This window comes from Folsomia candida, unplaced genomic scaffold (assembly GCF_002217175.1).
Source record: "Folsomia candida strain VU population unplaced genomic scaffold, ASM221717v1 Fcan01_Sc003, whole genome shotgun sequence".
NCBI lineage: Eukaryota > Metazoa > Arthropoda > Collembola > Entomobryomorpha > Isotomidae > Folsomia > Folsomia candida.
Genome location: NW_019091195.1, coordinates 15,184,676 through 15,210,217, shown reverse-complemented (window position 1 = coordinate 15,210,217; position 25,542 = coordinate 15,184,676). Strand labels below are relative to the sequence as shown.

The 25,542-nt window shown below is 41.2% G+C and overlaps 1 protein-coding gene across 4 annotated transcripts in view; it reads left to right on the top strand.

Moving 5' to 3' along the window:
• Positions 1 to 25,542, top strand: part of LOC110847852 (protein Shroom) — a 150,277-nt gene that overhangs the window by 90,194 nt on the left and 34,541 nt on the right. For 3 of the 4 annotated variants that reach the window (XM_035849878.1, XM_022094882.2, XM_022094881.2), the window contains exons 3-6: positions 14,824 to 17,455; positions 17,544 to 17,596; positions 20,735 to 20,972; positions 24,700 to 25,046. In XM_035849878.1, the coding sequence (XP_035705771.1) occupies positions 14,824 to 17,455; positions 17,544 to 17,596; positions 20,735 to 20,972; positions 24,700 to 25,046 (3,270 nt within the window). Of the gene's footprint in view, positions 1 to 11,024; positions 11,068 to 11,143; positions 11,178 to 14,823; positions 17,456 to 17,543; positions 17,597 to 20,734; positions 20,973 to 24,699; positions 25,047 to 25,542 lie in introns of those variants that run through there. The other variant, XM_035849879.1, reaches the window with a different exon arrangement.

Genomic DNA, 25,542 nt, shown 5'->3' with positions numbered 1-25,542 from the left:
TTACTTTTCTTTTATCTTACAGGTAAGGATGACAACTTAAATTGATGTCGAGAGTCTTCCCCCAAGGGAAATTTACACACGATCGCTTCCGATTCACGGTTTTTTACAGTAGCCACCACACTTTTCAAACAATATAAATAATCGCGTAATATTTAGTTGTCACATCTTATCTTGGTTGATTTATACATCAGCAGCATATCACTCCCCAGTCCCCACCAGATAGATGAATGCCTACGTATCTACATCTGCATAGACGCGCATGTATGGCAAACAAAAGTAAAAGTTTGCGACTCTCTGACTGTTATTTATTTATTCGTATTGTTGTCCCCTTCAACTCTATTTGCGCTGATTTTGATTTGTTTGTTGGTGGTCCTCAATTCCATTCATTAGAAATACAAGGCTGTTCCATTGGCGTCCACATAATACGAGCTTTAAAAAAATTAAGATTGCCACCACCAACGCAAATTTCACTCTGCACTGCCATCCATCCATCCATTCACTCCTCCTCTGTGTTACACAATTGATTAATTTTCCACAGTAATGGGAAGAAAGTCACCTTGGTGCGATTCGATATTTTATTACATTTAATTATTACGGCCAACCAATTAACTAATCTCAGGCGTGTAGTGAATGAGTGATGCCCTTTTGGTAACGCAAGCAGGTAGTTGTCGTAAAATTGTGATGCTTTCGGAGATAATTCTCCTTCTGCCTGCTCCTTCCTCAAGTTTGTTTTATGGGAATTTGCCCAAATCCGTCCACCGTCATCATCAAATCCATTTTGGCTCCGTGAAATTCCATTTGAATTTATTGAGCAATTTATCCAACGTACTTAATTCCTGCATCCATACGGAGAGGGAAGGGAGAGAAAGAAAAGGATAGAATTAAGTGGATGACTTAATTTTCCACCACTCAAAATTTTAGCCAGCTTGCATTCCTTGGTTGCGTCTTCCTTATTGGTGAGAGAGTGCTGGTATAAAGTGCAAAGTGCAATAAATCCAAGAAATTCCTCCATCAAAAGATGTAATCTTGATCCGGTTGCTTGGCCCAGGGCGACAATTGCTTTGGCCAAATTCAGGCAATTCTTCCATTCATTCCCTCCTCACACATTTCACCTACATGGCGATGGAACGTAGTTTTATTCCCGTGTAAAAAATTATCCATCGCCCATTATGATTCCATATCATCTGCATTTACGCGTTGTGCAACCCTCCACCGCCGCCGCCGCAGTGGGTTGCGAAGTCCCTGCTATTGTAAAATTTATTTATTTATTAATGTGTATAAAATCTCGTAACTTTTCTTTCAGCTTTATTGTGCAAGTTACAAATTAATTACTTTTTATCCAGCAGAGACACAATCCTTGATGGTGGTCTCATAATCTCTCCTGCCTGCCTTCTTCCCTATCTTGAGAGAGCATAATTAATTGGTTTTGCGTTTATGCACTGATACTCCTTGCGCTGTAATGTCGTCATATCGTGAGATAAATTGGACAAATATTTTATCTCTGACAAAGCGATGGCGATGCGATGACGACGACGACATCATTCATTTTTAAGTGTTGCCTGCATGCAAACAGCGCATGGGAAATAGCTAATACCACCCGGAAACAATATCGCTTCCAACCAGTTGAACTTCACGGTTTGATAGGAAATTTCTCAAATTCTTAACCAGATTGGTTTATGCAAGGAGTTATTATTCAAGAAATTGAATGGATATTATTAATTCATGTTGGAAATCAAGGTCTCAAATTATGATTCGTATTATTATTTCATTTTGTGCTGTAGACAGAGGGCGAGCGAGAGCACATAAAAAGCAATAAAGGGCAGCAGCATTAATAGCGATAGATAAATAGCACAAAATAATTTGTTTCATAAATAGGTTCCAACCAGAAATGCGAAACAAGAGGGCTTCGTTTCTATTTACTCACAAGGCATCACTTTCGAAACTGTGCCTGAATTCATCTGTGTGGCATGCATTTTCTTCTCTGCGCCTCAATGTCAACCTTCTTTTTTTGGACTTGAATTAAAGACTTGTAACAAAACAAGGTGACAGCGTCCATTGCCCAAAGTATAATATGTTTGTTAATCAAGAGATCTCTTCATGACGAACGAACGTGTCTGCACAGTCGACTGGTTCGGATTGGTATACATGAGGTTTCCTTGCCTCCTTATTCTTGGCGTGTCTGTGTGTACAGCTCTCTTGAGAAGAATCCATCTCTATTTCTGCTCTTGTTCCAAAAACTGCATCAATAACGATTGGATATTGTCAGTCACATGATTTAATTATCTTTTTATTTGAGAAAGGACATGGCGAAAGGGATCACATTCCATCCATCGGCAGCATAATAAATAATGGCACACTCGTTCTTCGCCACGTTGCTTGCTTGGTGCTACTACTGATCTATATTTTCGGTTGAGGGTGATCTGATTAAAACTCTTTTTGCTGCTCCGGTTGTTAAACCATGACCATGCCAGATAGACATGCTCCTTTTTTACTACATGCTCCTACTCCTGCTGCCTACTAGATTCTCGACGTACGTATCTATTATTATTCTTGTTACTGCCATTATTATTATTATCTTGCCAATAATGAAGTGGTGGTGGTGGTGGACGTGGTATGTAATAGGCTGCCTGCTCAGATTTGGTTCAGCTCTTGGTTGGTGGCATCATTACGTGCATTATAGGAAACGCAATTTCCTCAGAGTTATATTGCGATTGCCACATTTGCTGCAATATTTACAGCTTGTAAATATTTAATGATTTTAAAAAACATAATTTCTCATTGGGCCCAAAACTATTAGAGGTTTAGTCAAGTTCTGCATAACTAAAAATGCGTGTGGACAGATCAGAGGAATTTGTATCTTTCATTCAGTGCACAAGTTATGCCCACCATGTCACACGAGATTATGAGAAAACTCATTAACTCCTCGTGTCTAAGGCTTACGTCTTGCATCGCGTTGCATTGTTGGAGTGAACGACGATGTTAAATTATGATATTGCTATTGCAAGTATGCTTTCCTCCACGATTGGCTGGGACGATGGCCTAGAGCAGAAAAATAATTTTGTAAAGTAAGACAAATGCACATTATGACATTGCCTGCTTTATCGCATCACTCAACCCTTTGCAAAGAATTCCAATCAACACATTCATTCAGTAAGAACATGCAAGAGGATAAAACAACCTAGTTTTTTTTTGTGGGGAAAAAATATTAAAAGTTTGTTGCTCGTCGGAATCACCTTCTTCTCTAAAAGAATGGTTATCAATCTAATTGTCAGATAAGAGATTGTTATTATAGGAAAGTCTGATAAGAAAATGTACAGTTTGCCAGTACAACCCTCTAATTTAGTACTTTTTTAGGAGGATCTATCTATCCGATTCGTATTTATGCATGAATTTACTCTTCTCCTTCCATTCATAATTCCATCAGATTTGCAAAATTGACTGCAAAGCAACCTAACGGATATGCATTCCATAGCGGAGATGAGCGAGAGGCAGAAATGTTGGTGGTGTGAAGTCCAAGGGAAAAATTAAGGCTTGGCTGCTAAAACTCTGAGACGACGATGTCCGTGTTGTTGTTGAGGTAGACATTTGAGTGGAAATTATAATATGTACCATCGCCTTCTAACGACCACTTCTCTCATAAGTCTCGCATATCAAAGTGTCCTCGAGCCAAATAACTTGTCAGAAGTCAAAGTCAACTCAAAGTAAAACTAAAGTAACGGTGCTTTTAATTTCCGAAAAGGATTATTATTTATTGGGAGTTATTCAACTTGCAATTAATTCAAATCCCAAAATCCCAATTATTTAAATTTTTTGAGCAAATAAATAAAAAGGTCGTGATGAGCGTTGAGCAAACGTCCAAAGCGAGGTTGTCCTTCTTGTCTCATCCTCCGCATAAAAGGAGCTCGCGAGACTTTGGCTCCACGGAGTTTGGCTTAATTGCTAATCCAAATCCATGCAAAAATGCAAAACTGTTTAGACCCAGGCGTGACTTTCTTTATAAGGTGAAATGACTTGAAAGAAAGAGCAGATGAGGAGAAGATGCACCCAGACAGGGCTTATCACCCAAGGAATCCATATATAATTCTCCCCTATTCTCTCCATAATGCTAATCAACCAACCAACCAACGGATTTGTTTACACGCGGAAGAAGAAGACGAGATAAATGTGATTGTGTGCTGCTTGCTTGGCTTCAAAATCGCAACGTACATAACAAACAATGCAGACAAGAATTAAGTGACAAGCTTATAAAGCTTAAGTCATACACAATTGGCAACTTAATCAACAATGGAATGAAATCTATACATGCATACAATTATGAATGTGCATGTACAAGTGTCAATGTTCGCTTTGTTGGTTCTTATTAAGCAGGATATTTTTCTAGGACGGGGATGGTTAGCAAGTTTACAAAATTGTCTACGTAGGTCGGGCGAGGGAATTTCGGAAAGAGATGATTTTTAGTTTTATTTAATAGTAAATTATGTAATCTCTCGCCTCGAGGAGGATGAGGAGGAACAGAGCAACTGGTTTTGAAATATTTCCCTTTGACACAACACACACGGAACGACGAGGCTGATGAGTTGGAGCGTGTAATCTCCTCGGCGTCGTCCTCATCATCATCTGATCATTCTCTGCGTATGCACAGGAGACGTATGGACTCTTCGATGGGTGAGAAGGTTCACCAACAAATCCTTGAGTTTGCAGATTCAAGATTAGTAGACAGGCTTTTCACTTGTCGTTTGTTGGGTGAACTTGATAATTTTGCGAGATCTTAACCATTACAAACATGCATCGAACGTGGGGACGTCCTCCTGACGGGGATCACGTTAAAATATGATATTCATGCAAAAATTATCATTAACAATTTACTGCTTCACAATCATCACAAGTTCTTCGTGTCAAAGCTGGTGAGACAAAATTTGTCGCAGCCACATGAAATGAGACGACATTACATACGTGGTTTCCGATAACCGATTTGTCATTGGTTTTTATTGTCAAGCCAAAAAGGGGAGTGCAACATCAGGGACTGAATGACGATGAGAAGAATACAGACAAAAATAGTTAACGGGAGTTTGAATTGTTATTAAACGTCTAACCAACCAAGCAACCAATGAAGCAGCTTATTACAAGATCTCATGTTGCTATTTATTGCAATTTTTTGTCCACATCGAGTCGCACACACAAATGTAAGTATTCATAGATATGCTCACACTCTGTTTTTCATTGGGGCTGTGAAAATGAGCAGGGATTAGTTAATTGGAGGCTATAACGTTTCTAATTTACAAGTGGTTCCAATAGTTGAGGAAGAATGGTTGATCCTATGGTTGATATGGCTGCATGCAAAGTATTTAAAGAGTAGCTGCAGGATCCACTTCATCACGGCCATGACTAAATCCAACACGGAATTGTACACTTTATAATTATCTAATTAGTCACTTTTGTTGATATTGGTGGTGTCACAGAGTGGTGGAAAAAAGTGTGAGTAGGAATATCTCTCTCCTGCTTCTCTAATTAATAAACGTGGTCTGCCTGAGCTTAACCACCTATTGATTTGATTTGATTGACAATTCATCATCACACATCTTCCTCCTCCTCCTCCTCCTGCATTTAGTTTGTTGTGTGTGGAATTTAGATGTTCTCCTAGTCTAACTGTTGGGGTTGTGCTTCTTCTCCACAAGAAATACAAGTATGTGAGTAACTGCAGGCTGCTGGATATGATTAAAGGACACGACCTGTGCTGCATGCATGACGATAATGATGAAGACACTGTTGCTGTTCATCATCATCTCCTCTTCTTCTGTTTTTCTCATTGATTCCTTTAATGAACTGACATCCGTCTCAAATCTGAAAGATTGGCTGTGAGACCAAAACAAATCTCATGTGCAGAGCCAAATCCAATCCATTTACAATGTCATGGCATGTCACGTCATGGGATGATTATCCACTCCGATGTATGCGATGTATATGCGATGCGATGTCCATGGAAGGCAGATGCACGCTCCTAAAATCCTGTGAATTATCAGCATCCATGATTTCTGCACATTTACGAGATTCTCACTTTTGAAAAGTAGTCAGCATAATATTTTAAATTAAATAAATCCTCCCTGCGTATGTACACATTTTCGATGCGATATGATTTTTCTAATTTATATTTTATATCCAGTCACTTTGACCAATCTTCGGTCGGTCGGTCGGTCGTCTCCTTCTCTTAAATCCTTGTTATTGTAGACATAAAACATAACGAGATGAGATGTTATGTGTCTGACTGATTGTGTGAGTCAGTCATCATCGTCGTGGTCCGAGATATTATTCTACACGTTTGCATATACGCACACACATGCATCCACCCATCAGATCTCTCTCTCTCTCTCTTCGTGGTTGTCCGACGGTTGGAATGTCCATTCAATAATAATTCAATTCCTTTTTCTCCTTGTGCCTGCAATTCAAATATTGAAATGTGGTGTGATTAGCAGCTTATTCTCTCTCCAGCAAACAGTTCCATTCCACATTCCATCCAGAGTTCAAAGCAATTATTGTTTCGACAACAAGACGAGGCGGATCGCTTATTCATTCTTCTTCTTCGTCGTCGTCTCCCCCTTCCTTCATGTTTGTTTGACTTGGAGATGAAGTTGAAGAGCGAGATTTTTATTAATTTTCCTCCCCTGGATGCAAAATTGTGAGATAAACTCATTGACAAGGAAATAAGGAATGCTCACTTATCGATGGATTCTTATCCGGAAAGAGAGCCGTCAAAAGTCACTGCTAAAATTTTGATCAAGAGAGTTTGGTCTCCTCAATTGTCTTAAATATTTAATATTGCGTATTAAAAATGGCGCAAAATTATACGTACGCACATCTCCACGGATAATTGTGTGGTTTGTGTTCTGAGTGAAAGGTTGAACGAGATGAATTATACGTCGGTCAAAAAATAAGAATGGAATGCATTGCGTAATGCACTCCGTTTTCCAAGCCGTATAATTCGACTAAGGTGAATAATGGGTTTTTAATGGTGAATCTCTACCCGTACGTGGAAATATTTGGGCGAGTTGCATAAAAAAACGATGTGATTTGCGAGGAAGGCAGCGGCGCTACTGCGAGTTTCAAATGAATTTTTATTTCCTAAGCGTCTTGTTTATTGCGAGTGTATGCATGTGTATTGAACTCTGAATATGGATGACTTTGACTAAAAGCAGGTGATAATGAAAAACCAGACACCCGTTAATTTGCTGATTGGTCACTTTTGCATTTTCTCATAAATCACAAAGGAATAATTGCCGATAAGCTAAAGTGGTTTGGTGGATAAGGCTAGGACTCTTCCGGCAGGAGTGCAGCAGGAGTATTTAGTAGCGGATTTTGATGAGTCCTCCTCCTCCTAATTCGAGACCAGATGCATGTGCTTGTGCCCGTTGTGATTACGTATTGTGGGTAAAAAAAGAGTACAAGAATGCAGTGTTGACCTGAGCGAGCGAGCTGCCTGGCAGGTCTGCCATCTGCCAAAATGTCATCGTATTTTTCTATTTCTTCCCATTTCTTGAGACTTTGCGAGCGAGTGTGTGCGAGGAGGCAGGTGTTTTCTTTCAAAGGGTTAAATTATCTCGTTCCTTCTCATCCTCGGTAATAACCCGTGCTCAGAAAAGTTGAGACACAAAATATGACCAGCAAGACTTTAATATCTGTGATAGCCACTTATGCTGCTACTGCTGCTCCTTCCCTTGATACAGCCCAGACGCTTCAGAGATAAGGACTTGTTGATGATATCATCCATCCACCCACCCTGGCTCTTTCTTTATCTCTATATGCACACACATACGTCCAAGTAAGTACGTGGCACCAGAGGAGCAGCGTTTGAAAGGGGTTCTTAAGAATTTTGATAATTGGAATTAAAAAATGCCAAAATACCGAAAAACCTGCTGCAAACGAGGAAATACATAGGACGTGAAGGAGCACCAGGTAGAGTAAACTGACAGCTTCCTGTTATACATGTCATAATGAACTTTCGCACTGGTGTGGCATGTTGTGGATATTATTGCACATAATTATGGAGTGGTTCGCCATTTCTTGTTTCGCAATTCTATAACTAGATGGTCGGGGGGAAGTCACGGCAAAGGCTGGTGTGTACTTTTGTCTTTTTTTGCTGCTATCCTCTGGACCCATCGTACTACTTATGCCTCACTATCGGTGATACTTCTCCTGGGGTTTCCTGTCGTCCATTCGTTGGTTGGTATTCATTTGGATGAAATGTGGATTCCGTCCGCATCGTGGCTGTTTCTTTGCATACATTTCAAGTGAGACAAGCCAAATGGTGCAGCAGCCTGGAGCTGTTGGGTTTATTCATACACACAAAAGTAAATATTCTTATTAAAGTGTATGTAAGGATATCAGACGAGTTTTGAGATAATGCAAAAGAGGTTGAGATAATTTTAAAGAGCTCGATATAACAGGACGAGAAGGTGATGCCGATTCCACTATGCGGCAGGCGTTGGTCCGACTCGGGTGCGACTTCAAGTTGCCAAGTTTTGTGTCGATTCCATGATTTTCATTCAATTGAATTAACTTGGAGTCATATTTACTTACTTTTAGTTTGTATTTGGAAGGTGTACGTACATTTAAAAAAATTTATTTTACGGTTGTGTGTGAACAATATTTGTGTGACCTTATTGATTCTTGACATTATCATCGTCTCCTCGGATATGGACTTAATTGCTTAAGGTAATATTTCCATTTTCACTTTCGACTCTGAACAAATTGCATGAAACGTGAAAGAAAAGAAGGAACCCTTTCGCTTTGTGTACACTTTTTGTTCACAATTTTTCTCTCCACATTCCCCAACTGTCTTTTGTATAATGATTTTCTAAAAAGACAGGATGCAACACCACCACCACGCACGTAACACAATGACCAATGGCCATATGTACCTGACTCCCTCTCTCAATCGCTGGACTTCCTCTAATTGTTCACCTCCTTATTTTATCTTGCATTTAAAGCGTTTAAATGTCCGTTCAAATTTAAATTCTCTCTCCTCCAGCAGCCCAACCAAGTGTTAATTTCCCCTTTTCCCATCTCCACTCTGGTAGTTTGCTCAGCTATAATTTTCAAAAAGTCGTAATGTGTATTTCCTATCAAAACCTTCTTTGTTGGCTTGATGATTTCCGAGGCTAAAACGAGCGACTAATTGATTTCACAAGGATTTCAATCCGAGAATGTTTCATTAGTTGCATTACAAAAAAATATTAGTGAATTCTTGCAAGTCCACTTTTGGTGAACGTTTCCTGGAAGCAGGATTCTGAAATGCGTTTCATTACTGGCATGTTATTATCATTCATGATCCATCCTGCTGTTTTGCCTTCTGGTTATCGGTCGAAACAATTTTTCCCCTTTTTAAATGCACCCCAGGCAAGGTTGGTCTTTCCGAGTGATGATAATACTTACCACTCGAGTACATTAACGACATGTTGTAAGCAAGGTACAAGTATCCCAATTCCTCGAGGAGACTTAAAATACCTTCCAATAAAACGAGAGGCATGGTCCTACAGACGTACGTGTAGTCCGTCAGTAGCACCTCACGAGACGACTGCTACTTATTTAAGATCAGCTTAAATACTTTTGACTCCATCCGATGATATTACAATGCCCTGCGATACACCTGGACGTAGGAGCAACTAATAATATGTACTCCTTCCTTGGTCCATGTGATAATAAAATATGTAGTGTTTCTCATCTCCTCATCGTCTTGTCTCTTGTGTTCATGCTACTTTGTTACGAATAATATCAACTCAGTTTTTCTTTTCCATCCCGCGCTGGTATCCTTCCCATACTATTAGTATGGTAGGGATACGAAGCGGGAATCAAATTTTTGGTGAAGTAATTCTGAGTAAGTAGTACCACCAACCTATTGACTTTTTTGTCTTACGCTCTTAAAACCTTTTCATATTCATTCCTACGTACGTACGTAAATATGGCTTTTGGAACCATCAACTCTTCACCTGAAACGTTAGACTTGGAATTTTAAAAAGATCACAAATTTTTTGATAAACTTTTCCCCACATTCCTCCCCAGCCTTATTTTAGTGACTCTGTTCTGTACCCATGTCTGGTTCGAGTTTACCTACTTGACAAAAATGGTAGAAATGTTTGTTACATAAAAATGCCTGTCATATTACAGACCACTACGCACAATCGAGTTGTAGAATTCCAAGTCAAACATTTCTTTGTTGTGGCAATCATCCTCTCAAATAGACTCGATCTTCTCATGGGGACGCATTAATTACTTGGAATTTGCACACCTCACACCAGCCACCAAGGAGGAAGGAGAGGTGGGGTGGGATTCGTGTCTCGGCATAATTGCCACAATTCTCAGAATATTTGCACCTCTGGAATCAGTGTGGCAACTCCGTCGCACGTATCACACAATCGGACACAAAGTCGCAATGTTACATTTCATGTCATTTAAATTTTTAGCCAGCCCTGAGCACAACAGTTTGTATCATCTTTCATTCTCGTGAAGCTGTGGGTTTCATGCACCTCAAGAAAAACAAAGGGTGGATTCATTTTCAAAATAAAGTATCAATTTCTCAATAATAATGAGAAGAAACCAGACCTACATAAACTGGTCACGAGTTGCGTTGTGAAGGAAGAACAAGTCCCAAGGGAGGAATTTTTAAATTGGATCAATAATTCATTATAAAGAACGAAATCATTCCGCAGTCATGACCACTAATAAAAGTACACGACGAGATGAAAAGAAGAACAACTGTTGTTCCCCACACTCTCGCGAGTGCATGCAACAATACAATCTTCAAAATTCTGTGTCTCTATTTATACAAGTTTTATAATTTGACTCGTCAAGAATTTGCCACATGGGACTTGTTCAACCATTAAATTTAGTTCGCAAAACAATTAAGTGTTTGAAAAGTTAAACGTAACTCAAATACCAGAGCTATTTATTAATTGCTCCATTTTAGAGCTTGCTGCTGCCAGAGATTGTTGTGGTATGTGTAACAGAAGAAGGATTAACTGTACCACAACAGTCAGTTGGTTGATAACATGTTGCAGAGAGAGAACAATGGAGCTGGTTAATAATGAATAAGTCAAAGTCAGTCAGGTCTTTGTTTCTATTTTAAAATAATAATTTGCCAACGGATTTCTAGGGCAGCGAGAAAAAGAGGGATGCTCAATTGCAGGGTAAAAACCGTAACAAGTTTATTTTCGATTGTTGTAATACTATGTTTATTAGTTTTAATTAATTCCAACAAGGAATATTTCGAGAATGAGGAGGAGATGCGATCCGATTTATGTATGTGCCTAAAAGACTTTGCGGTCTTTGCTATCACTATAAATTTACATCCCCCCAAAAAAATTCTGACGTGGCGAGTGCGTGACTTGAAGATTTTTAAGAAACGTGGTGGGTGGGTTAAGACCACTAATTATGGCACAATGAGAAGTTTTGGGTGGAAATAGAAATTCCTTTTACTCACCGACGCATCGTACTTGTGGGACCAGTTTTGTTATGATGTGTACCTTTTAATAAGGCATTATTCTCCCTAATAACTCCAACTCAGACGGCTTTTTATAGGTTTCTCTGCCACTCTTTCGAATGAATATGGTTTGCTGGTGGTGGTGGTGTGATGATGTAGATAAATGTCCAAAAGCTGCAATAAATCTTGTAAAGCAAAACACAACACATTAATGTATTAGCACACATCACATCTTTTTCGTCGTCTTTAGCAAGATCCGTCAGTCAGTCAGTCAGTCAGTCAGTGGTGCATGTTATGTAATACTCGCCAAGCAGAGGCACAATATGCAGTTAAACCCTAAAATCAAATAAAGCTGAAAAACAGAGGCATCATAAAATTCAGGTCTGCCGTACGACTGCATACTAACAATAGTGAGGCGCGTTAGATCTCGCAAAATTTAATTTGGTACAAGGTTAGTTTAGCAAAAAGTTTTTTTCCTCGCTCTCTCTGGTTGCAATCAGGTTGACGTTCAACACATGGAATGACACATGCAATTGCAATTCTGAAAAAAGTACATGAATTAACAAAGATCATTTCAGTGATTGTGTTCCCCTTTGAATATTACTGACTATTCCGCACAGTGCTATTTACTCGATCCTGCTACAACACACCCACCGCCGACAAGAGGTCCTCAACTTTTAAGTGAACTCTGCTCGCTCATTCATAAAATTTTGGTGAACTTCAAGGTGGAATTTGTCACCTTGTTTATTTATTTCCTTTCAATCATTCTTATGAAAAGACGAAGGGACGGGCATTGAAAAGCACCAAAACGTCTATGGACTCAGGTTCGTGCATGTCTTTTTGAAGGGTCATTGTCTCCGTTGGACTGGCTTAAATAAGTCAGCATTAAGTGACATGCTAAGGAACAAGAATACGTGTATGCATTTTAGAGGAGAACGTTTTAAAAACCGGGTGAAATCATGAATCCTCAAAAATAACCTTGTATATCCACTTACTTAATAAGCCATCAATTCAAATTTGTTCGAAATTTATTGAGAACACGGACGGACAAGGGATTTCCATAAAAAGGTTTCATCCTTTAATGAACGGTTTGAAAATCTTAACTTTATCCATTTATTACTTTTCCTCTCCACAAAACCCTTATTCTTCCCTTCATAATTCTATCCCAAGAAAAAAACTTTGCCTAGAATGTAAAATAGATTTTAGTTGTGAAGGGCCTTAAAGCTATTTTAGAACCCTATGTCACTACTATTTACTGCATACGTATCTCTTATATTACCAGCGTTCACTCTCCTTGGTGCAAAACAACAGTTACACCAAAGTCCTAAAAAATGCCAGCGAGTCAATTAAAGACAAGTCTGGCCCGTGCGATAAAAAATTCTATCCAAGCCTTCTGACATAGTGGATATTTCTGTACGTCCGTCCATATTCAAATCGGGCATGCATGCGTAAGCCGTAAAAATTCATTCCGGACTAATTTGTTGCAAGCCTTTCTTTAAAAATTAATCAAAATGACTTGGACCCATGGTTGCAGCAGCAGCAGCAGGAGCGTTGTAAAATAGTCAACTCTTATTGTGAGGAGAATAACATTAGTAAAGCATCGTCTCATGTCAGTAATATTTATTTAGAGGCCGTCCGTAAAGCATGGGGTCGATTTTCGGAGAATGTTGACCCCTGCCCCCCGTGTGACTCCTATGCCCCATGTGGTAACTAACACGGAAGGTAGGAGGGTGCCTTGACCCATACCCCTCCTCAAATCGATGGCATGCTTGTTGCACAGCCCCAGGGTTGGGATAGGGAATGTAAATGTGTGTCTTGTGCAGGCAGGTGATGCAATGCACTCTTGGTAATAATAATGAGATGAGATGCAAAGGCTACTGATATCTGGTCGTAGTATCCCGATAAATAAAATAGCGAATGGAATCAAATTATAGATATACAAGAAGAACACAATGGGCCAAGAAGAGGATGACTAAGCGAAGGCAGATGCATCTGCATGGCCTCTCAAACCACATCTCACTTCTTCTCCTGGCCACTGTAAAAACGATTCTTATTCCCATTGTTCAACTCCATCTCTTCATAACCAAAGCCGGCCTCTCCTGCTCCTCAGATAGGCTGCCCAGGTATTATCATCATCAGCCTTATTACGTGACTCTGAACCTGGTCGAGCGAGAGGAGCGTACAGTGGGCTTTAAAGTGATTAACCCAACCTGTGTTAAATTAATGTTTGGATTTTTATGAAAATCCGTACTAATTTTTTTCTCCTGGAGGAGAGAGATAAAAAAAGTCCATAGAAGTTTGTAATTGTGAGGACAAGATAAGCTGAAAATGATAAGATACATGGGAGCAGTAGTAGTAGTAGAATTATGCCCAACTTTGACTCTGCCTGACCGAGGTTGGTGTAATTTAGTCAAGAGGATGCAGATGCAGTTGGGCCACGGAGAGGAATAGTTTTAAAAGCTTACCTTGCCTCGAGCTCTTGAAAATAAAGAATCCACCGAACCGTCGTCGTCGTCGTTGAAAAGAAGGTAACATTGCCCTTGGTTGGATTTAGTGGAGTACCTTCGCTACGTACGTACGTACCACTTGTGTTATTATTGCCCTTACCCACCAACGATCCATGCACCCAGTTCGTATTAATCGTGGGTACGCAAGTTTTAAGCATATACGACGACTACCCAACACTTACCGTCGACGTTTAGATTCATGGATGGGATCTTTTCCTTTACAACTTTGACAGTCAGTTGCATAGCGTTTTTCACTCCAAGTGAACACGAGTTGAGTTTTCTGGTCAAATAAGTAAAGACAAAAATGTGTGTGCTTTCTTCTCCGACTCGCATTTTTGAGGCATTATCACACCAAAATCATCCCACTTTGTGTTTCACTGGTGCGTGGGGAAAGCAATATTAATTTTGTGCCATAGTTGTAAAAATGGTGTGATTGTTGTAAGAATTCGTGTTCATGGAGAGTGGTTGGTTTTTGGTGTTATTTGATTAACGGAAAACACATTTCACGGAAATGGATCCATTTTTTATGGTGAAAGAATTTTGGGTTGTGAACCGGAATCTGTGATCGGATCGGATAGTGAGTTGTGAAAATGGGAAGAGTGAGTGGACGGAAGTGTGTATTTGCAAGTCTGACAATGAGATGAGTTTTGTCTGCCGTGGTTTTCATCAGGAAAACTTTGCGACACGAGTGAATGAACACAACGGTATGCGAATTATTGAAAAATGTAAAACCAAAGGTTAACAAGCTAAAAATGGGTTTAAGAATATTTTGCGTACTCAGGAAGTGGAACCAATGACTTCTCAATACCGCTTCCATAAACTAACTTGGCTTTATTTTTATTGCAGGTTATCAATCTGGAAGTTGGATAAGCCTCACCACAACCACCCACCCCCTTGCAACAGCAGTAACATTAACAATTCTCCGCTGAAGGGGAAGTGTGGGTCGACACAGGCCTTGTACTCAACCCCACATCGGCCCCTCCAGTACCCCGTGTACTCCACGCTTCCGAGAAACCACTCTCAACAAGGAACAGTCTGCTCGTCCCCCAAACCACCCACGAACGTCCCACCGCTCAGCGTCCATCAACGGTATCATTCTTCCTCGTCGTCGTCGTCCGGAAATGGACTGCCACCCATCCCAACAAGTACCAACAGCACTACCAGCAACACATCAGTTCTACTCTCGCCTGCACGCTCAACGCCGAATTTGGGTAGCTCTGCCAAACTGCAACTCACACCACAAGTCCAGACACCACCGAGTCACCCAATTTACCGGGAACCCCCAACCTACACTCCAGGCCCAGTAGTGAACTCGTACTCCCTGGGACGAAGTAAGCGACAGTTCCCCATCGGGCTGAGATCATCGCGATCCTCAGAAAATGTAAAATTGCTCCAAGACTACTCCATCACGACGACGGAACCAATCCCCACGAGTACGACTGCTACTAGCAAAAGTAGTGGTGCCAGTGACCACTCTCCCCCCCTCGCAATGTCCTCGACGTTAAGTGGAAATTCTCCATCTTGGCTCAAGGACAAATCCTCCGCAAACTGCACTCCCGTCCGAGACTCTTCCTCTCTCAAGGGCATCCGGTACGGGCCAGGTCATGAAAAATACCCCAGTTGGCCTATACCTGCCTCCTCAGTGGCAGAAGTCGACCCCGCCGGATCGGCCAGTCCCTCCTCCTCTGCTAAAATCGACCTAGCCCATGGTGGCTCCGTCCGCTCGAAAAGCTGGACCGAGAGCACGGACTATCCCAAAGAAAAAGTGCCATCCTATGCACGGCCCTACATGAAGAAAATGATGATGGCTGCAGCAAACAGCAATTCTTCCAACGCAAATTCAAGCTCTGGTTATAGCCACCAGTTGAAAACGGTGTTGGAAAAGTGTGAGAAAGCGAAGCAGCAGGAACGAGTAGGAGGTGGCCGAGGTTATCATGTCCTCCAACCACCCCAAGGTTATCGAGACCACCAACACCAGAATAATAGTCAGCAACAGCAGCAACATCCCCCAGCAGAGAAAGAGTACAACATCCCTTCGCCCCCCGAGCGAGACTCTGGTGCTGTCAAACCCCTCACACAAGAGGACGTTGAAAACTACTCGAAAAAGTACGAAGAGCTGCTCTCCCAATACGCCGGCTCTGAAGGGTACCACTCCTACATCAGTTCCGAGTGTTCGTCCTCCTCGTATGTGTCCTCCTCCTCCACGACACCCTTCCTCGACCTCCTCCGCCGAGAGAGCGGTGACCTTTTAAACCATCAGCATCACTACCAACCCTTCTACGATCATCTCGACCCCTCCGACCCGCTCTTTGCGCTCGCACACCTCGCCGCAAATCGATCCGGACGAGAGTCTGTGACCACGGTTGTGACGAATTCGTCGGGGTCCTCGTCCGGGACGGAAACGCTGAAATGCTTCGGATCTGCGAGCGATGTGAGTATAGCTTCATCCTCCAACAACAGGTGGGACTCCCACAAACATCCGGGCAAACATTCCCCTTCAAACAAGTCTCCCCACTCACCCACAAAATCGTGGTCCCCACCTACGAGTGATTTATCGTCGAGGGAGATTAACCTGAAAAAGTTTCCCCTGTCGACATACACACGTCCCTCCACTCTCTCCCTAGAGAAGCAGCAACAACAGCAGCAACAAATCCAGCCGGAGAAGGACACCCCTTCTCCAACATCAGCAACCACTCCTCCAGCCCCCTCCAAATGTCAAGAGCCACAAAACCAACCCTCGTCCAACTCTCCCATCATCGACACCAGCAAACCACCTTCGGTCGCGGAACGAATTTGGGAACTGGAGCAGAAACAGTCACGGGAGAAGATCGCCTCCTCCCTTCCTCCGCAACCACCTCCGCCAATAATCTCAATGTCGTCCTCCTCATCTCTCAACAGCAGTTCAAATTCCAACAGTTTGTCATTTAAACGTGTCACCCAACTCGGACCGGGTGGACTCAGTCATTCCAGTGAAACGCTTCCCCTCACATCTTCCCTTATCCAGAGCATCAAGGAAGAAGCTGCTGCCAAGGCTGCCGCTGCCGCAGCCCAACAACAACAACAGTCCTTGCCCCCAATTTCTACAACTGCCACGACTACTAATGTGTCATCATCATCAGCGTACAAAAATTTGTGGAACGGGGGAGAAAAGGAGACCCCAACTACTCCACCCACTGAGAATGCAACCTCAACTGCCACCAGCTCACCCACCACGGAGATTAAAAATAGCAGTGCTGGCGGCGTCCCTAGTGTTCAAGGGACAAGTTCTTCGTCATCAATTTGTGGGGAGGGTGAGAACATTTCGTACTCTTATCTCGATCCCGAGAAGAAGCACAAGGTCGCGGACATGACGTTGAAGGCCATCCAGAAGAAAGCCCTCTTATCTTACTACGAACGCCATGCGGGGAAAGGGGAGGGAGCACCTGCTTCTGCTGCTGCTTCTACTAGTCACAACAAGGGTGCGGTCGATGCTAATCAGGTAACATTTACATACGGCTTTTTGATGTGCACAAGACAGCGAAAATGCCATTTTTTCCTTTGCTAACCATGATTGGTGAATTTTTCAGGGGGATAACAAGTCCGAACATGGCAAAGACGATGGTACTGGCGCGAATGAAAGGTGAGCATTGTCCTTGCAGTTTTAGTCGTCGTCCAGATGTCATAATGTCATAACAGTTGCATCATGAAGTGTCACTCACTTTTTGCCACGTTGTTTAGTCAGAAACGTTTTAATTGTTTTTGTCTCTCCGTTGCACAAAGTGTACGACGTGCACAAATGAATATTTAGCAGGTTTAAGTGATGGGCTGTTAGCACCGTGCACATTACGTTCTGTTGTGTGCACATACGAATATATAGAAGGGGTGAAGTTACCTTACATGCAGCCAGAGTCGTGGTAATGGCTTCATGTTGTCTTAGAAGAGGGCGAGGCTGCTAACGTTGGAAGGTCACCGTCACCGACCCACCACGATTCGCTCAGTGTCGTCGGTTTAGCAAACTTTGGTTATTATGTGCGAATTCTTAATGACTTGGCGACTTGCAAAATTGTTTGCATCTGGACAGGATTTTACCCAAGTTAATTATTTACTTTGCGTAAAATCTTGTCCAGGATTCAAAGTCCAAAAATGGAAATTTCCAATTTTTTAGACCATTATCATCGGTTTGATTTTTTTACTCAAATTTTTTAATGCCCAGAGTAACAGAGAAATATTGAAAAAATCTTGATAAATTACACCCGGAAATAGCGTCGGGCTTTGTTTTTCATGTCGTCCTCCTCCTGCTCCTCCTCCTCCCCGTTACATTATTGTTCCTACACGGTGTCGTCGCGTGGCATGTTCTTCTTCCTTCTTCACGACTTTGCAGCCATCCATATTTCGTATGCATGGATGTAACCCTAAAATTTCGCACATTGTCACAGGTAGTAAAATATCGTACGAATCCTTCAACCCTTCGTAATTTTCTCATGTTGGTGTGAAAATGCGTTGTATAAGATTTACAAACACAATAGCCATGCATGGTTCGTTGGTTGGTTGACTCTTCAATCGTATGCACATACGTACAGAGTCCGTGCACTTGACGAAAATTATGCCCATTTTCCTATCAAGTAAATCTTCTCCAAATTCGATAAAATTTGAATATAAGAAAGAAATCAACCCTATGTCGTCCTGAGACCAAAGCCAAGAGGAATTTTGGCTTCTCATACGTGAGAAAGTGAAATTCGACCCTTAAAATTATCTTGGGCTGCCAAATTAACCACTCCTGCGACTCAGAGATCAACAACCAATAAATAAAACCAGATCACTTTTACCCTCTTCATTTCTTAATAACTCAATCCCAACGCACACATCTTTTTTTACACGACGATCAGCTCAAGGAGTGACAACAAGTATGATGCAGAAGTCACGGTGTCAAAAAATACGACGGGATAACATGTTTGCATACTGCAGAAGAAACTTGAACCTTCATTTAATCTGACGTTGGCTCGACTTAACCGAAGGCTTTTCGAGATTTGTACATACGGCGGAGCGACTGTTATTGGCCGTCAATGTTTAATGAAGGTGCTGTTGGACTGATGTAGTCAGTGGATTCGAATTTCTTTAATCTCTCTCCTCGCACTCTCATGTCGCCATCCTTATTGTGCACCTATCTCCGCGTAGATATTGTTTTCCTCGTCGTCAACGTCGTCGTCACCATGGCTCGTCGTCTTTGTTCCACCAAAACTTGACACTGACTCCTGACCCAAGAACTGCGCAACAATGCAATCGCTCCTGCCATCAGATCTGCCCAAGTTTCAATTTGGCATTGGTTGATTTTATGTTGCTAATTTAATTTAATTACTCAAAACTACCACTCGCTGATCAGTACTCGCAATGTCATACGTGTCATACATACGTGGAAGAAATACGACTAAAAACTAGAGTAACTTGGGTAGTCTCAACTTTTAATGGCGACGCAGAAGACGTTAATATGGTGACAAATTACTTAATGGTGTATATCCCACTGCTAATAACCGACACGGCCACTTACTTATCAACCATCCAACCAACCAACAATAGATAAGGAATAATATTTCCATTTTCTTTATCTTGTTGACAACTGGGGCCGTGAAGGAAATCATAATCGTAAAACAAGTTCAGTCTCAGTCTCATTTTCAAAGCGTGAGCACACATAGCGAAAAAGTCACCGAGTTGTGATTTCTTGATCATTTCTTAAAATGGTCTAATCAGTTTTTCTTCAAAATATTATCACAAAAATCATCGTCGCAAAGTCGCTGTTATTATTGCTTCCGCATACTTTTGTTTTAAGAATAACAAGTGAGATGTTTGTGGTTTTAGTAGGTTTCGTCGTCGTGATTGCGATTAAATATTTGGCAGGTCTGATCCGACGCGATGATTATGAAGGATAAACGAATGCGCTCGCAAACCTAAGCAAATCAGATTAAAGACTGCGTGTATTATCATTATTAAAATATTATTATTTTTGCCAAGTTCCGTTACAATAACTTTTCGTGCCGTTTATTTCTTCTCGTTGGATAATCTTGGCAACAAAGTGAATTATTCAATCACATCATCTGGAAGCTCTTAACGTGCTCCTTAGTTTTGTCTGATGACTTGCAAATATCTGGAATTCTTGGGCCGATAAATCTTTTCTCACAGGTAAAAGCAGTGAGCTAGTGAATTTCTGAATGAATAATCCAAACTGAAGTCACGACGTGAAATTGGTTGGTTGGTTAAGTAATAAGAGGAACAATTAGAATTGGAATTAGTCGTCGTCTGAAGAAAGAAAGAAGAGGCCGGCCGGCTCCTTATCAAATCACCGAATAACGGGATGGATTTTGTTTCATTGTCGGCACTTTGTTTTTTGTCTCTCTCTCCCAACTCCTCTGCTGTCAGGGGAGAAGCATTGTTGGAGATTTCGTCCGAGATTTTGACCTCTCAACAAAGTCGTCGTTGTAGCACATAAGATTGGTGCATAGAAATCGTTAATTGTTTCATGCGTGGTAAAAATTCAGCAAGTGTAATTGGACACTTAGGTAACTTAGCAGGAGAGGAATCAATATAAATTCCATTAAAATTGAGAGATTTATGGTAATTAAGGGGAGGTGCATTTCTTTAAGGGACAAAAATTGACAATTTTGGTTCAGAAAAATAGTCGTGATAAATTTCTGAAGTAAAATGTGAGATGATATTGATCGTAAAAAATAGACTAATGTCTAATGTCTGTTAATCTAATGTCTTTGTTGCTTTCATGAATTTGCAGACTTGGCTTCATGACGAAGTACAACAGCGGCCAACTAGCGGGACGCGACGGAGTTGTGAACGGATGGCAGTCGAACGGTGCAAGTCTAGGTGGTGCTCACGTCGTTGGCAATTTCAACAATCCAAAGCTCAACAATGGTGCAACCAACAACAATGCAATAACTTCGTCCTCCTCAGAACCACCACCCCCAGAAAGACCCCCAAAGAAACCACATCTCCGACAGTTTAATCCGCACCAGGTGAGTTCTTCTTCAAGTTTTTTAAATTTTGACTCTTTTTCAGTCTCATTTTCATAGAGAAAATGCTGCTGCTTCTCATATGAATAAGTTTCATGGAATGAAATAGGAATAAGTAACTAGCTCATCCGTGTCATGATTTATTTGTTCGACCAACTCACGACTTTTGCGAAATGCTTGGTTATTACTCTATACGAACGACGACGACTTCTTGACCACCACAAACAAATCTTGATCCAGGGCAGACAAAACAAAAGCATAGATAGAAAGCAAAGCAAAGTCGTGACTGGATGAGAGACCACGACGAATAAAGAAAACTTTGGAGTTTCAGCTCAAAATTAAATGTTTAGGGTTTTAACTGTTTTTCCGTGTCTGACCTGCTCTCAACTTCATTTCTGCCTCAAAAGGAGTTCAGAATTAGGAAATAAATATTTGCTTAAAAGTGAGGAGCGAGCGAGTTATTAGCGAATTTCATCCCATGTTGTTGCTGCCGTTTGTGGGTGGTGGTGTAGAAATAAAGGAAGCATTATTAACGGCAATAGTTTGCCAAGTGGTTGGCTTGGCTGAAACATTTCATCAATTCAACAAACAAACGAAACTTTAATGAACCTTGTGCACCATATTCTCTTACGATACGATTAGACACTGCATGCACTATTATTATTATTCTCTGCTGCTGCTGCTGCTGCTGGGATGGGCAGCATGCATCTCAATCACGAACCTGCTGTAAAACATGCACCAATTTGCTCCAAATTTCGCACAAAATGTGAATTTTATTAAATGCAACGATACATTTGCAGACACAAAGTAAAACAAAAATCATCCATGATTTGTTGAAATTTGCAAGGCTCACAAAATAGTAAATAGTTGAATGCATATTATTCAAGATCTTATATCTCACAAGATAATTGTCGAGTATGACTTGTTACTCTTTATTACTCGATAACTTAGACATTATTTGTTTGCATTATTGCTACAAATACATCACAAGATAACGACCTTCAATAAGCCTTTTATTTTTTTTTGCCGATACACTTTTGTGCCAAAAAGTAGCAAGGAATAATAATCCAATACTATAGAAAGTACATAATATTTGGCAATACTTTTCACAAAACTGGCCGGAAATAAAGACACACTTTTCTGTTCAGTGGATTATTGTGCTGCGAGTCGTGGTCAGCCAGTTAGACATTAAAATCAAAGTTTTTCATTAATTTTTTATTTGATTGGTAATTCGAATAGTTGTTTCGACTTCTGCCAGCGAGTTGTTGTTGCCGTAGCGGAACATTAATGAATCCTTGTTAATTACTTGTTAATGTAATTGCACCATCCAGATACGAAGCAGCCAGCAGATACGAAGGAAGGCAGGCAGGCAGCAGGCTTGCCAATTTAATCCATTCGTGTACGCTCGCTAATAGCCTTTCAACTTTCCTTGATTACTTCATAAAAAATATTGAAATTATATTTTGAAAAATGTTTTGCCACTTGCCAAACGTACTAAAAGTTGTTTTAATGTGTTTTAATTGTCAGACAATTTAAATCAGCCAGGTTGCAATCCCAAGCATGCAGCAGAGTCGTTGCGAAACCATGATGATGCGAGTTTAATTTCATCAACTGCATTCGACATTTGTCATTGCACATCACCCACCAGTACCAGCACCACCACCACCTGTTCTCCTAACAGGCGTGGCCCAAGTCTTCGAAACTAAAGCCCCACTAATGGTGAAATGATGAGTAGTTGATCCGGTGATTGCGTATGCATAAACGCCACTCTTAATTACGAAAAGGGACATTAAAACGACCATAAGCATATCCGGCTTGTTGTCTTTGTCTCGGTTTTTATGCAATATCTCTGCAGCACTTGGTCACTATTGCATGTCGTGGATTGGAGTACGTCTTTGTGTGGGTGGGTGGATCAGCTCGGGTTAAGTGCATCACCACCCAGATATCGAGATATTGCTCAATCAATATTCAAAACGAGTGACGCTGATAAGTTTGAAATAACTGCGACGTAATAGTCAGGATTATCGAAAAAAACAACCCCCGTACAAAACTATTTCTCGAGATAGATAAATATTATTGACTTTGATTTTGCGACAGATTTATGGTTTTCTAAGCATTTGTATCTACGTATGTTGGGTGCATGGCGTTGGTTGGTTGGTTGATTGGTTACATGTGATCATCCAAATGTAGGAAAAGTATTCCAATTTTTTTCTGCAATTGGCATGAATATTATTGCTTTTGCATATGTTTGTATTTCTTATCTAGCTAAGTATACAACCAGAAATGGCACGGCTGAGCCTATTTACGTCACCATGCACAAGTTCATGTGTGCACTAGGGTTTGAGAAAAAAGTGATAAAACATTGAATTTGATATTATGACAGACAACCTAAAGCTAGAGATTTGCTAAAAATATAAATAGCTTCTAGAGTTACAAGTTCAGCAAACATTTGCTGAAAAGTCAATGTCAAAAGTTTGCGAATTGCATCCGGATCCGGACCAAGAGACAGACATGATTTTTTGACGTACCTAAAAATCTACAACCAAGCCTCCTCGCGCGACTTGTTGTGTGCAAACATATTTGTAGCTTCATTATTGTGTCCTTTCATCATCAATCATTTTATTTTGTGCCAATAATGCTGACGACCACGAGGAGGAGGTGATCGTTTCCTCAAGAGGTTTCCACAATGCTTGTGCATTTTTTGAAGGAAATACAATTAATTGTGTTGGAATGGAGTGGAAAGAAGTTGAGATTTCCACGATAAGATTATCCTCTCTCCTCGCTCATTTTACACCATTTTTCATCATGATGCATTTTTGCATGATGCAAAATAAAGAAAGGAGATCAATCACTCATCCAAACCTTAATGACCCATACACACAGAAACAACATGCAGGTTGACTGGTGCTAAAGGAGCATTGATTTTGCCATGGAAAGGACAAGGTCAACTTTTTTCATCTTCTTTTTATCACGTCAATCACGAGCTAATTAGAAAAATGCTGTCAATCCCACCCAGTGCAATGCTAAATAATACGTTTCTTACTCCTTATGCATTTACGATTAGGGACATGGAAAGATACACAACATGCATGCAGATACTTTGCGGATGCTGATTGATTGATCTCAGGCCAGCCAGCCAGATATGTGTAGTCCCAGCTATAGTCATATGCAGATACAACTATCGCACAGAAATGTGTGTGTGTGCAAAGTTGTCTTCTGTGCAGAAATAAGTTTTTGGCATTGATTTCTCCAATCTGTAGGAACGAATGCTTCCTTGTAATACTGTACAGTGAGTTTAGCATTTTTGCGTTAATTAGACCAAACTCGCAGAGCAGGTGATTGATGGGTTATTGATATTGATATTGACCAAAGGATAAAAGGATTGATGGTGTGAGCGAGTGCATCTTCATACGTGAGCTTCTTGTTGCAAAACTTGATGTACGACTAGAAATCAAGATATGAGTACGTATACGACGACGACAATGTATGCATGATCGATAATCTATCAATCACCCGAGCTAAACTGAACCAGTTATCTCACGATTGATTGATTGATTCCTTGTTAAGAATTAAGCGTGACAGAAACGAGCATGAGGGAGGAGTACAGTTGTTCGCATTCGTTTTACCGTCATGGTATTATGTTACCTCAGAAGAAGATTTATGTAACTTGTTATTGCTGACGATATGAACTTATCTTAACCCATTTTTCCTTCTCTCTTATCTTCTTAAGGTGGATAACAACGACCCCATGAACCACGATTCCAGTCCTCCTCCACCCCTTCCACGCGCTCCAATTCGACCCCCAGCCCCCAACCCGTCATCATCCCCGGTCAAGGCCAACCTCGTGAGCGGAGTGCCACCCGTCCCCTCCAAACCCGTCGTGGGGGTTCCCATCAACGCGGGAATCGTGACGATGGCGCGGTCACCGTCGCCTGACCTTCCTCTGCCCCCACCACCACCCATCGCGGAGGAGGAAGAGGTGGAAGTGGTGGACAACGACGAACCGCTGCCTCCACCCCCAAGTCTCACGGAGGTCTCGAACTGCCTCGGATCGAGGTCACGGTCTGTGTCCGGATTGTAAGTTCATCTTTCTTTCTTTCCCTTGTTGTCGTAATTTTCGCAAAAATTGCATCCCATAAATAATCCTCACCACATCAGCTTGTATCACAATCATTCACCAAGTCAGTGAGTCGAAACGAGGCTAGAACTTGTTTTATCTACTGCAGAATCTCCTAGTTTGGGTCAACCCACTGCTACACGGATCGAATTACGTGTCACATTCCGTTTTCACGTTATTACGGTTGAATCAGAAAACGAGCGAATTTCAGACATGGTGAATTTTGCGGGGGTTTCTACCCCATAAAAGAGTTTGCCTATTAACCTTTCTGACTAAATTATCACGGTAGCCTGTTCTCTGACTCTCTCGCAGCCATCTGCATGCATATTTCACGACGCATCGGTCACTCATTTGTCCCTGGTTTGTCATCGGCCCATTTTATTGGGCTAACTCACAGATGAATGCTCATCAATGAATCAATGCTCACTGGGTTTGATTTCTTATCAGGAAAAGAAA